The 13,052-nt window shown below is 38.4% G+C and overlaps 1 protein-coding gene across 1 annotated transcript in view; it reads right to left on the bottom strand.

Moving 5' to 3' along the window:
- The window catches only part of LOC134675181 (facilitated trehalose transporter Tret1-like), a 51,974-nt gene extending 42,233 nt beyond the window's left edge, over positions 1–9,741 (bottom strand). The window contains exon 1 of the mRNA XM_063533379.1: positions 9,625–9,741. Coding sequence (XP_063389449.1) covers positions 9,625–9,676 — 52 coding nt within the window. The 5' untranslated portion in view covers positions 9,677–9,741. The remainder of the gene's footprint in view (positions 1–9,624) is intronic.
- Between the last annotated feature and the right edge of the window lie 3,311 nt (positions 9,742–13,052).

Raw genomic sequence — 13,052 nt, 5'->3', positions numbered from 1 at the left:
ATCCTATTTGAAAGCAATCCTACAATCATGATCATACACGCTATATTTGTTAAGATTGTTGTTATTTAATTACCCTGTGATTAATAATTTAATTTATTTAAGGCCAACAAATGATCAATTTCGTCATTTTAATTTAAATCTTACAACAAATGTTAGTAGGATACACGCACAAACTTATTAACTAACTACATATTTACAGATGATGGTGTAATAACAACAATTTTGACAAATTTGGCGTGTATGACCATAATTGTAGGATTGCTTTCAAATAGGATGCCATATACAGGATGGAAAGATAAGTCGGGCCCTGGAGGGAAACTACCTTAAATCCTTAAGCTGGCTCATTTTACTTAAAGGAGACATTCCTTTATTTTTAAAAAGAAACAAAACTTGGTACAAAACAATTTTTTTATGGTAGTCTCATTGCGGCCTTTGTATTAGAACAATAATAATCCAACCAAAATTTCGGGTCGACAATTGAGTCCAGGCCTGCTACCAAAACCTGATGTCCTATTTAAGGTGAGGCGGCACTAAACATAGGTCCGCTCGTGCATGGAATACTGCTGCCAATGGCTATCAAATCTGCTGCAGACTTTTTTTGGTCCGACTATCAGCTGGCAGCCCTGGACTCGATAGAGCGCCGGGCTCATATACTTTTTGGCGATGGCTGTCAAATCAAAGTTACAAAGCCTCGATCATATCATCGCCGACGAGTTACATGTCTATCGGTGTTCTATAGGATATATTCTAGGGAGTGCGCAAAAGAATGTGTTATTCCCACTAGTTACCACCAAGTTCTTACCAGTGGTAACTACTGGGCATTTTTTCCCACCTTTTACCACTGGTAAAAAAAAATCCCACTAGTTACCACCAAAATACTGTTAGAATTCAATACTAATAAAAACAGTATAAATAGTTTAGTATAAATGTAGCGTGCTGAAATAAATAATTATGTGTCGGTTAGTGATTCAGTAAACTGCTTTAAAAGTGATCAAAAATATTAAAACAGTTTTACCGGTATAAGTGTAAAAACTAAAATAGAAGAGTCTCATTCTAGTTAACTAGAAATTAACTTATTATCCGAATAAAATGTATCCTATTAACTGTAAATTGAATTACATATTTATACAAACGAACAAACCAATCAGTCAAAAACGGACAGAACTGATTTCGTTTTATTATTTAGAGCTACTTCATTTCGTTCTATTATAAGTATTATAACACCACGTAGAGCTGGAATATGTAGGTATTCATAATTTGTAGTCAGGCTAAATAAAAGGGCATGGGCATCGCTAGGTCATGTTACGCTGGTTGGCTCGATTGCTTAAACACCCAGGCTAGCGGGATGGTAATAACACTCTACCAGTGGGGCATCAGTAGTCAGAGGGTACACTTCTTTTTTTTTTTTTTTTACTTTTATTCTTTTGGAAAATATGTTTATTGGAAGACCGTGTAAGTAATTAAAATCGCATAAAACAACCTTAAATTGAGTTTTGAGAATTGTACGTTTGTATAAATATGTAATTCAATTTACAGCTAATAAGATAAATTTAATCCGGATAATAAATTAATTTCTTCTTAACTAGAATGAGACTCTTCTACTTTAGTGTTTACGCTTATACCGGTAAAACTGGTTTAATATGTTTGATCACTTTTAAAGCAGTTCACTGAATCACTAACTGATGCATAATTATTTATTACAGCACGCTACATTTATACTGTTTTTATTAGTATTGCATTCTAGCAATATTTTGGTGGTAACTACTGGGAAAAAAATTCCCACCTTTTACCAGTGGTAACTAGTGGGAATAAAAATTCCCAGTAGTTACCAGTGGTTTACCACAGGCGGGAAAAAAATTCCCAGTAATAGTTACCACCCGTAAGAACTTGGTGTTAACTAGTGGGAATAACGCAAAAGAATTGCACGACCTGATCCCACCTTTCCCTTTTCATCATCGGACGTCATAGAGGTACAATAATACACCGTGTTTTTTTTTATTTCCGTTAATTTCAAGGGTGCACCCTGAGCTTAAATCAAATTACTTTCTCAAAGACACCAATATTCTAATTAACTCAATTTCGGAGATAATCAATAATTTATTTTTTTCCTATAAGGCCTCTACAAGCGTGTACACTTGCCTTAGTGCCGGTTTACATATTGATAAGTGTTTAGAATGAGTTCATACATCTGCTATTAAACTTAAGTACAATCTCGGTCGATTGATGTTCAAAATAACATTGACATGTCACAGATTTCAATTGTTTGGTTGAGTTAAATGTAATGCCCGTGTTACTACAACGCTATGTGCTACATTTAATTACTTTTTAAAACTTAACACGTTCGCGGACGCTCAGTCACACCAGTTGGACACCTAAATTTTGTATGGAAATATTGGGACTGTTATAGCATTCCTGTCACTACAAATATATCTTTTAGGTTTGTATATGACGCGTAATGCTATGCAAGGCGAATGCTATGCAATCCGCGTCAATATGAAGTATATTTTTTATACGCTATCTGACAACAAATGCTATACAATTCGGATGCATAAGCATGTCTGTCACATGACGTAGTCAAGATGGGATTTTATATGACATCGCATGTTATAGCATTCATACATCGTGCTCGATGGACTTGATGGCTGAGACTTCTGACTTCCTAAGGGCGCGATTTTTGCTCTAAAGACTCATTTGCTGACCTCTTCAAACAATTTTCTTCTTCTGTTTTGTTCCCTCTTTGCTTATCATTGTAATATTGAGTCCATCTCATACATGCCCCATGCCAAGCACGTTCGCTGTTCATTCGACCTCAAATTATGTGATACTACCTACAAATTATGCGTTGGAGACCGGCTCTAATTTAAAGGCCCAGTCATGGGTCTCATAGCATGTTGTAGAGAGCCGAGTTGCAATGTTGAGCTCTCTTAAAATGAGAGGTTTGTTCTTCTAGCTGTCCAAGGTATACGCAGCATTTTACGCCAACACTACTTCTCAAAAGTGTCAATATGTACCGCATTATACTTTTTCAGTTCCCTGTAACGCACCGCCGCGTTAAGTTCTGGACGTAAAGCGTCCACCACTTTTCCTGCCAAGCGATGATTCACCCAACTTTATATTCTTTTTCGGATGCATCTGCACCAAATACAAGGCATGAAATATACACAGAATGATACCACAAATGCGTGTCATAAGGTGCTTACCTTGTGGGAGGTGATCATCGAGCGCCAACAGGCTATAATTCACAATTATATGACCAAAACTATGACTAGTAACGTAATTATTTCAATAATAGGTATACACATTCATGCCTCACTTTTTCACATTAATCGTTATCAAAATTTTACTGTAGTATAATTAACAGCAAGTAAACACGTTTGTTTATTAAAACACAATGAAAAACTTAAAGAAATTGTAAGAAAAATATTAATTACGATTTTATAAAAATACGTCAAAATCGCTATCGCGCACGAAATTGACCCAAATTACATGTGTCCACTCCAAGACGCACCTGCCGGGCTACTAAGGGAGCTGCCATACAAAGACGAATGCTATAGCATCCGCGTCACAGAAAGGGGGGCCAATTTGGAGACGTCACAGGATAATTTTTAACTTCGATAAAACTATGTAATATGGCAGTACGCATTATTTGACTCTGGTGACTGGTAGAGGAAAAGTTGATGAATAATATTATACTGTGGTTAAGCGGATTGATAAGCATTTCAACGAAGAAATTTAAAAAGAATAACGGATGCAATAGCAGGCGCGTCACCAGGAGGAGTACAAAAACGGATGCTATGCAATCCGCGTCCGCGAACGTGTTAATATTTCTACAAAAAAAGGAAAAAAAGATTTTTTTTTATTATCTATGCCATTTAGTTCTCTTAAGGTGGCCACTGACGAGCCTTCCAACAGTCCAAATAGCGTGGCTGCAATCCAAAATCGGTCCGTGAATGTCAAAAACGTACAATGTTTAATATTAGGATGCCTTCCATTTGGATGAATCCATTGTAACGGCATCCATTTGGAAGGCTCGTCAGTGGCCTGCTTTAAACGTACTTATCCATACCCCGAAGGTAACGGAATTCAATAAAAACACGGTGTATAGAGATGACACGGGGGAGGGGCTAAACGACCGAACCAGATGTACTTATGGCAATTTCAGTAGAAGTTGCAGAGAAAGCGGTATTATTGCTTGTCCTTGTCACAGTCTCACTTTTTGTTTGTTCCCCACCAAAATTTATTTATATGGTTTATGGTGGGCAACAAATAACCCGACCGAATTACGTAGATTGTTTTTGGTATGTTGTCAGGAATGTTAAAACGTGTTTTTAATATTGTCGCTTTGCGAATGTTTTATCCCTCACGGAGGCACGCGTATAGCTCATCTATGTACCTAATACTAGGTCTATGTCGGACGTCCAGGCGGGAGGAGCAAAGCGACTGCACCCGTTCGTTGTTAATATTCTATAACTATAAGGCGGCAAATTTGAAAAATGTAGGCACGAAGGATATCGGATATCGGAAGGATAAGGTAGGATATCGTCTCATAGAAAATTTGAATTTCGCGCCTTTTTCTACTGACAAGATTTGCTTGACCATCTATATTATTTGTCCGCACAAAACGATTTGCCTCATCTTTTTTGTAAGGACGATTAAGGAATGGAATGCGCTCCCGTCATATGTGTTTCCTGGGAAATTTGACCTCGGTGTCTTTAAAGCAAGAGTGAATAGGCTATTATTACTTACTGAGCCGGTAAGCTCCATCATCTTAGGCTCTGTTTTCACTTTCCATCAGGTGTGACTAGAGCTAATCCCCGTTTAGTTTATTATAAAAAATATATATACAAAGAGTACTATTGTATTATTTCAGTAGTTAGTGCCTATACCCAAAGTGCGACATAAAATAGTAGAAATTAAATAAACTGGAACTAAAAATATTCGATACTAAATTGATGCCATTTTGAAGCATTTTACGTCAAAAAAGGGACAGTAACGTAGAAAGTGGCGCCCTCATTTATATTCTACTGGTTTTTGTCACACTGTAATTTGAGGCAGGAAATAGGCAATATTACGCAAAACCCTGCGTAGAGGGCGTTAATAGCACATCCCAGGGCCTACCGCGAAACACGTAAATCGAAATATCGTTTTCTGCCTCTATCACTCATGGCCATTCGATCGACAGAGAGGCAGATAACGAAATTTCGATTATCGCGTTTTGCGGTAGCCTATCTGTAAACATAGGTACTGTAAGCAAATCACCTTGATGCATCAATGTCATAGTGAAAATTGTCAAGAAACTCGGGGGGATCAGGGCTTTGCACATAGCAAGACCGACCCGGGCCCGCACCGTGCCACTCCCGAGCCCTGGTGATGACATAAAGGTGGCCACTGACGAACCTTCCAACAGTCCAAATAGCGTGGCTACATTCCAAAATCGGTCCGTGAATGTCAAAAACGTACAATGTTTAGTATTAGGATGCCGCCGTCCATTTGGATGAATCCATTGTAACTGCATCCATTTGGAAGGCTCGTCAGTGGCCTGCTTAACGCTTTGCATAGAAAAGGAAGCTCCGGTAGCTCCGGCGGCCCGGCCACAGCCCGGTCTAACGTGAGTCATCCTAAACTGGAAAAAAACCGGAAAAAACGAAATTTTGTGAAATTTTGTGTTGTTTTTTGTGTGTGCGATAAGCATTTGTTTTTTTCCGGGATTTTCATCCCTAATTCCACCCAGTAATAAAAACTGACTTTTCTAAATATGGTTTAATTACAACTTGCGTGAATAGGCATTTTTGAGCGTTCATAGGTGAATGTGTGGAGCGAGCATTATTTGACGTGTAGGTGTGGGTTCAACAAAAAGAACACTCGTCAATAAGGCGTTCGTGCTGTTAAAATTCAATTAATAATAGCCTTTATCGACCATCAACAGTGTAGTCCCCTTTTGATTGAGGGAAATTGTCACGTATAGTTCCACTACTCGCCGCCGCACCGTCAATAGCGCGTTAGTTAATCTATCGCTCACAAGATGTCATTAATTCCTGTAAACGTATATATTGAAAAAAAAAAGCTTTACTCTATGCTATAAAATACCCTTTCGCACGTCAAAAACTCCAAGATGGTGCCCAAGCCCATGGACAAAAAAGTCTAGCGATAGTATCCATGCCTGTCAAAATTTGACATTAGCAATCCACAGTTAGGTGACAACCGAACCAAACCGACTTAACCGACCTACCCCGAGTTCAAAGTCATTATAAACCGTATAGTAGTAATAAAACAAAGTTGATTTTTTCTTACTTATTTTTTCGATCACAAGTTTGCGATAGAACGCGATTCCATTGAACAATGCGATACAATCATCTGTTGATGTGATGTTGATTCGAAATGTCAGCTTTGCACAAGTGGAATAAGGCCCCAGCATTCCATTTGTGTGAATCAACATTTATATGTATTTTTTCCTTTTTTTGTATAAATCTGTCTGACTCTTATTTGTGTTTGTATTTTCTGTTTTTTCTATTGATTGTTTTTCTCTTCTGTCATTTTTGTATTTCAAATATTTGAATATTCTGTGTGTATTGTGGTTGTGGCAAACAAATAAACAGATTATCTATATCTATCAGATGTTTTACGTTCGAATGCCGCTCAAGGTTTTTCTACGTGTTCGTGCATTTAATATCATTGGGTTCATGAGCATACATAATTATGTCAGAACGGAAGTCTCAGTTTCGGCACGTATAAAAATCATGTTTCGGCTTCGGTGTTCACGGTACGCCCTCTGATATTCCAAAATGTATGAAACAGCCAATGATTTGGCTTAAAAAACACATTGTATTTTTTTACGTTGGTGGCATCAAAGTCAGCTCGCCTGATAATAAGCGGTTATCAAAGCCTATGAACGCTTTCCACTACAGGCTGTGTCAATTGGGCAACTTATTAAAACTTGATAATTTTCACTAATGATGTTTGCGTGTGTGTGACATTTTAAGATGATTAAAATATATGGCAAGGTTTTAGAGCATTTAATTGAAAAGAGCTTACCCCTCTGCCGAAAAACTTGCACAGTTGTGCAAACTTTTGTATGGACTGACATCTTCTTCCTGACGTTATCCCGGCATTTTGCCACGGCTTATGGGAGCTTGGGGTCCGCTTGACAACTAATCCCATGATTTGACGTAGGCACTATTAGTTTTTATGAAAGCGACTGCCATCTGACCTTCCAACCCAGAGGGGAAACTAGGCCTTATTGGGATTAGTCCGGTTTCCTCACGATGTTTTCCTTCACCGAAAAGCGACTGGCAAATATCAAATGATATTTCGTACATAAGTTCCGAAAAACTCATTGGCACGAGAGCCGGGGTTTGAACCCGCGACCTCCGGATTGAAAGTCGCACGCTCTTACCGCTAGGCCACCAGCGCTTCTCTTACCGCTAGGCCACCAGCGCTTCTCTTACCGCTAGGCCACCGGCGCTTCTCTTACCGCTAGGCCACCAGCCGGCCTAGCCAAGGTTACAATCGCTATCGCTTCGACAACGAAAAGCATTATGTCTCTCTATCACTCTTCCATAGTAGTGCGACAGTGACAGTTGTGTTTCGATCGCTACGGAGCGTAAGCGATCGGCATCTTGGCTACGCGGCCAGCGCTTCTCTTACCGCTAGGCCACCAGCGCTTCTGGACTGACATGGCATAGCTATTTGTACGTTACGTACAAATCTTGTAGACATAGCAATAAATTTGACGTCTCCTCCCCCGCAAAAATCGGCAGACTGTTTGGTACAGAAAATGGCAGCGTTGACATCTCCAGTTACTAAAATGCTCTAAGGGCTTGCCCGATTATTAACTTTGGTTAATAAGATGTGTTTGAATAAGGTCTAGTGTAAACTATAACGCAGTTCTAGTTCATGTAACCTCCATTGCTTATAGGTTATCTATTTGGTTCCATACCACACTGTGTTGCCGTGTAAATGAAGTAACAGAGTACAGTACCTAATTAATTTTAATGTTTACTAATTAGTAGCCTGAATGAGAATGATATTTATTCTATCAGAAATATAGGTACAACTGCAATAATATGTTACACAACGAAAGGCAGCAAAAATATCTGACACGATCTTATTTTTAGAGCCAGAATGGCCCACTGATATACAGTCCGCCGGACGGTATCGGCCTGTCAGTTGTTCGGAACTGTCCAAATTTTGTTCTAACTGACAGGCCGGTACCGTCCGGCGGACTGTTAATCAGTGGGCCCCTTAAGAGCGTGTCACATATTTTTGCAGCCTTCCAAGAGTACCTAACATTGCAGATGACTGTACCTACTTAATTAATAGCAAAATCGTCTTTGTTTACCTACTAACTTAAAATTGTAAATTGTTGAAGAGGCTAGAAATAAGTGACCAATAGATTGGACGAGTTACTTATACGAGTTCATCTTTTCCACTTTTTTGTGTCCTTTGAGTGTGGCGGCCAAAAGCAAAGTTACAATATAAATTAAATGTTTTAATGTAATATTCTAGTAAAGTTTACTACAACCTGTTACTTATTGACATAGTTATGTTAAACGGCCTCCTAGCCTAGTCGGCAGTGAGTGTAGTGAGCCTGCCTACGAAGCAGGTGGTCCCGGGTTCGAATCCTGGTAAGGTCATTCATTTGTGTGTTAATCACAAATATTTGTTCCTGAGTTATGTATATTTTCTATATATATAAGTATTTATACATGTGTGTATATTATATATACCGTGGACTAGTACCCACAATAAAAGCCTCATTAGGCTTTCTGTGTAAAATTGTCCTATATTATTTATTTATCTATATGTACTTACATGAACACGGTCGCGGCGGCCAAAAGGTTAAAGTTCGCTTCAAAATACCTAGGTAAGTAATTATGATTTTTTGCGTTGAATAAGTACGCAAAAAGTATTACAATACTGATTGGTAAAAAAAGTTGAGTAAGTGGTGAATCCCAATATTACATCGGAACCGGTTATAGGTGTTATAATATTAAAAATCTGATTGTCTAAGCTAATATATAAGTAGGTATTATTATATGCAGAAAGTAATGTGTGCTTGGCATTAGGGTCAAACACAAAACTGTTTGCATCTTTCCTGTAGACATACACAAAAGTTAAGGGCTTTTAAGATTAATTTTCTTATTTAACCGTCATCCGCGTGAAAAGATACTCTTTTATTTGGATAAGTATGATAAAATTGATGTTGGTCCGAAATAAACAATTTTTATTTTATTCATAAATATAAAAATTATTTATTGAGCTATAAATTATACAAAGGTAAAGGTTAATGTAAACTACATTACTCATTTATTCATTATCTATACCTACTGCATAAGCTGTTAACTATTGCCCACAAGAGGGAAAACTGTACAGTTCGCGCGAACACACAAGTTTTCTCTCTTTAAATAGTTAAGATTGAAGATTTCAACTATTGGGACAATGTCCAGCGCTAGGTTTGTGTTATCTAGTTATTTTATAATGTGTATTTATGTATAAATCACGTTAGCTTATGCGGCATTGTTGGATAAATAATCATTTAATAAAGTTTCATTGAACTCAAGGTATTAAATTAACGCTGGGATTATTTTTTTACTGCGCACAATATAAACTAACAAAAAAACAAACCTGTTATAACAACGGCATATTGCCTAAACAAGGATCCTTTAACTTTAAACATGGTCACTACATTAATACTTTCTGAAACACTTCGCGACTTTACACACGCACGTATCAAGCCTTCTCTACATCTACTGCACGTAGAATCGTGGACCATTGAACAACACTTATAATTATAGTTACACAATTATCGACTCTATTACAAAGCGCTAAAGTTCCTTATAAAGAATAATTAGCACCTGCTATTTAACTTCTACTATGACATCATTGCCATCACGAGAGCAGTCTACTTTAAAACAGTGTTACGCATCCATTGCTTCTCAACGCTACCTGTTAATAGTATACATACGTATGAAGCCAGCAATGTATGTCGCTTTTCAGGTCATGAACCGGAAATATACTTTCACTAGCTTCCACTGTATACCTTGGTTGCGAAAGAGCCGCGTTCACTAATGGTTGATGTTTTTGATCGCTGCGGCGTGCAAATTCAAGTTCTGATACGGGTTTCCCCAAGTACCATAGTAAACACAATTGACCATTTGTGAATCTTATTTAATCGATATAAGGTTGAGTTTCGGTCAATTTTCTGTTAGTACGGCGTAGAACTTCCGAGGAAAACTTCTGAGAGTTGACTTCTTGGTTCTTGGTATACCATTAGATTATATTACTGTTTAAAGTATTTGTCTCTAAATGTTAATATATTTTTCCTTTTTTATTATGGGACGTTAAAACGTTAGCCCGAAAACTCAAATCGGGGACCTGGCAGACCCTGCCGGCGATGGCGGGATGAACTAGACTCCTTCTTAAAAGGAGTGGCCAGACATAGCACTTGACAGAGATTTGTGGAGAAATTGGGGGAGGCCTTTGCCCAGCAGTGGGACACGACAGGCTCCAAATAATATAATAATTATGGGACGTAAGTACCATTATTACCTACAATCTATTTTCGCAATCTATAAATTCGTTTTTTTCTACATATTTTAAAATTGTATTATTTTTCTCTTGCCAACTATAAATATCATGGAGCATGGATAGGACGTTTAGTGAACTGATCGTATGTACAGAGATTGGACATTCGGGTAATTGGACATACGAAGGACTGGACGTTCGAAGAATTGGACATTCGAGGTCAGAATCAAAATAAGTTTGACAGTAGACAGTACCACAAAATAAATAATAGTACTAGGTACAGAAGACTCACTCTCTAACAAAACGCGTCTGTCACGATCAGCACAGATATGGCCGCTATGGCAAACCCCAAAATTGGGGTCGAACGGATGTACTTTTAGCTACCTGTAGCAAAGCGACGAAATCGCGGAGTGAGCCACGTCTGACAGTACCTAGTTTATTGGTAGGTAATTTATTAGTTGGTCTGTTTCTGGCTTATTTGTATTTTATGTGCAGGTATGTTTTCATAGCTTTGCGGACGTTGATTTAGTAACAGCCACTCTGTGTGGAAATTGACACTTAATTTCATACCATCTCTAATAAGAGACCAAGAAAAGTCTGCAGGGATTTTGATAGCCCACGCAGTGCAAATGTTATTTATACGTCATAATTATATAGAAGTTTGACGTTTAAAATAAGACTTGCAATGCGTGGGCTATCAAAATCTCTGCAAACTTATCTTAGTGTAACTTTAAATAATTTTTATGTAAATAAATAAAATCAGACAGAAAACTATAATTTTTGGTTTCAAAATGTTAAAATTTTCACTTCAGCTTCAGAAGTAGCGGCAAAAATGCGTCTTTATGTTTATGCATTCGGCTGCATGCTTTGAATTCATTCGTATTTGCAAATATGGGAGCTGTGTTCATTCCACAGACCACGTTCCAATTAGACGGCGCATATTAATTACAAAACGAATCACGCTCGTTTGTCGTTTAGATGTAGACCTCGCATCCCCATGACCTTGACATTTCGCCAAATTTCCAAAAAAAATGTCAAAAAAACTATAAAGTTAGGTACTTAATCGTCTTAAGCGGTTGAGAAATACGACTTGTAGAGGAGAACAGCCGGACATTTGGAAGCATTTCATCCAAAAGCTGATGGCTCCTCTACACGATGGACCATCATACTAGCCCACTGAGATAGGCCAGCGTGTAGAGAGGGTAGTGGTGTCGGATGGCTTATGGAGTGGCGGGATTGCGACGGCGGTGTCGGTTTTTCGTTCGCACATCAAAGGTAGTTGGCCAGCGATACCATCGCAAAATATGTGACACGCTCTTATGGCTCTACAAATAAGATCGTGTCAGATATTTTTGCGGCCTTCGTTGTGTAATATATTATTGCAGGTGACTGTACGTATCTACACTTGGCCAATAACATGGTGCGTGCTCTCAACCAGCGGTCCATTGCTGGGCCATCGTATAGAGAAGCCATAACCATCGCATGGACTTCATATTTTTTTAAGTTATTAAACAAAAGTGTCATCGTTTATAATCTATGTTTATATTATTTGCTCATGTTACAGGCCACATCCGGTATATTGTGTAAACTCAAGTAAGTGTAAATTTTTATTTTGAGCGAAGTACTATAGACCGACCGCTTAAATGAGCCCTCGCCTGCGCGATACGGGGGCGATGGGGTAGGACGACTAAGGGCGGTGGGGAAGTTGCGGATGCCCCTTCCCGCCACCCTCGCGCGCGCGATTTAAGCGGTTGGTCTATAAATAGCTATGAGGAGTCTATGAAAGTTAGTCCATTTTATATTCCAAACGTATTTGCAAATACAATTTAATCCGAATCGAACATGATGTACATGTACGTGCAAAAGCGTTCATGCAATCCATAGGGGCAGTTTGGCACCATTCGTACACGGGGAACCTACGTACAGTCACTACTACAGCGTACTAGGACAACCGTATCTGTGCGGCTTTGTGTGTGTGAGTAGGTGCCGGTAGCGACCTGTATCACACGAAGTTAGCCGTCAGTGCGGCCACCGCGAGCGACACGAGAGGACGTTATGTGTTTTCACGCACCCAAAGTAATTTATTTATCGATGTTCTCGGATGTTCCGTGCTTAAGTGAAGTGTCAAATTCCATAAGTTTATTATCCAACGGTAAGTAATTACTATCATATTCATAATAAAGTACACATTTTGCGTATTTATCTGCATGCTTTCTGTATAGGTAAAAATATTTTATTTTTGACCTTCGGGGAAGGTTCGTACGCCTACATCTGGGGCACGTTCATACGCGTAATTAGTACTTAGGGTAGGTACCCACACAATAATTATATAATAATATTTGTACTAGATTACTAGATGCTTAATGCATCAAATAACTGAAGGTTCCTAAGATTGATCTCTTGTTGACTGATTATAATTACATTAAAAATGATAAATAATTAGTATAGTTTACACTGTGTTGTGTTTTTTCTCTACATGGTTTTTTACCTAGAAGAGGTATTTGTTTTTATTGATAGAAGATTTTGTC

Source organism: Cydia fagiglandana, chromosome 21, assembly GCF_963556715.1.
Source record: "Cydia fagiglandana chromosome 21, ilCydFagi1.1, whole genome shotgun sequence".
Lineage (NCBI taxonomy): Eukaryota > Metazoa > Arthropoda > Insecta > Lepidoptera > Tortricidae > Cydia > Cydia fagiglandana.
This window is presented reverse-complemented; position numbering and strand designations above follow the sequence as displayed.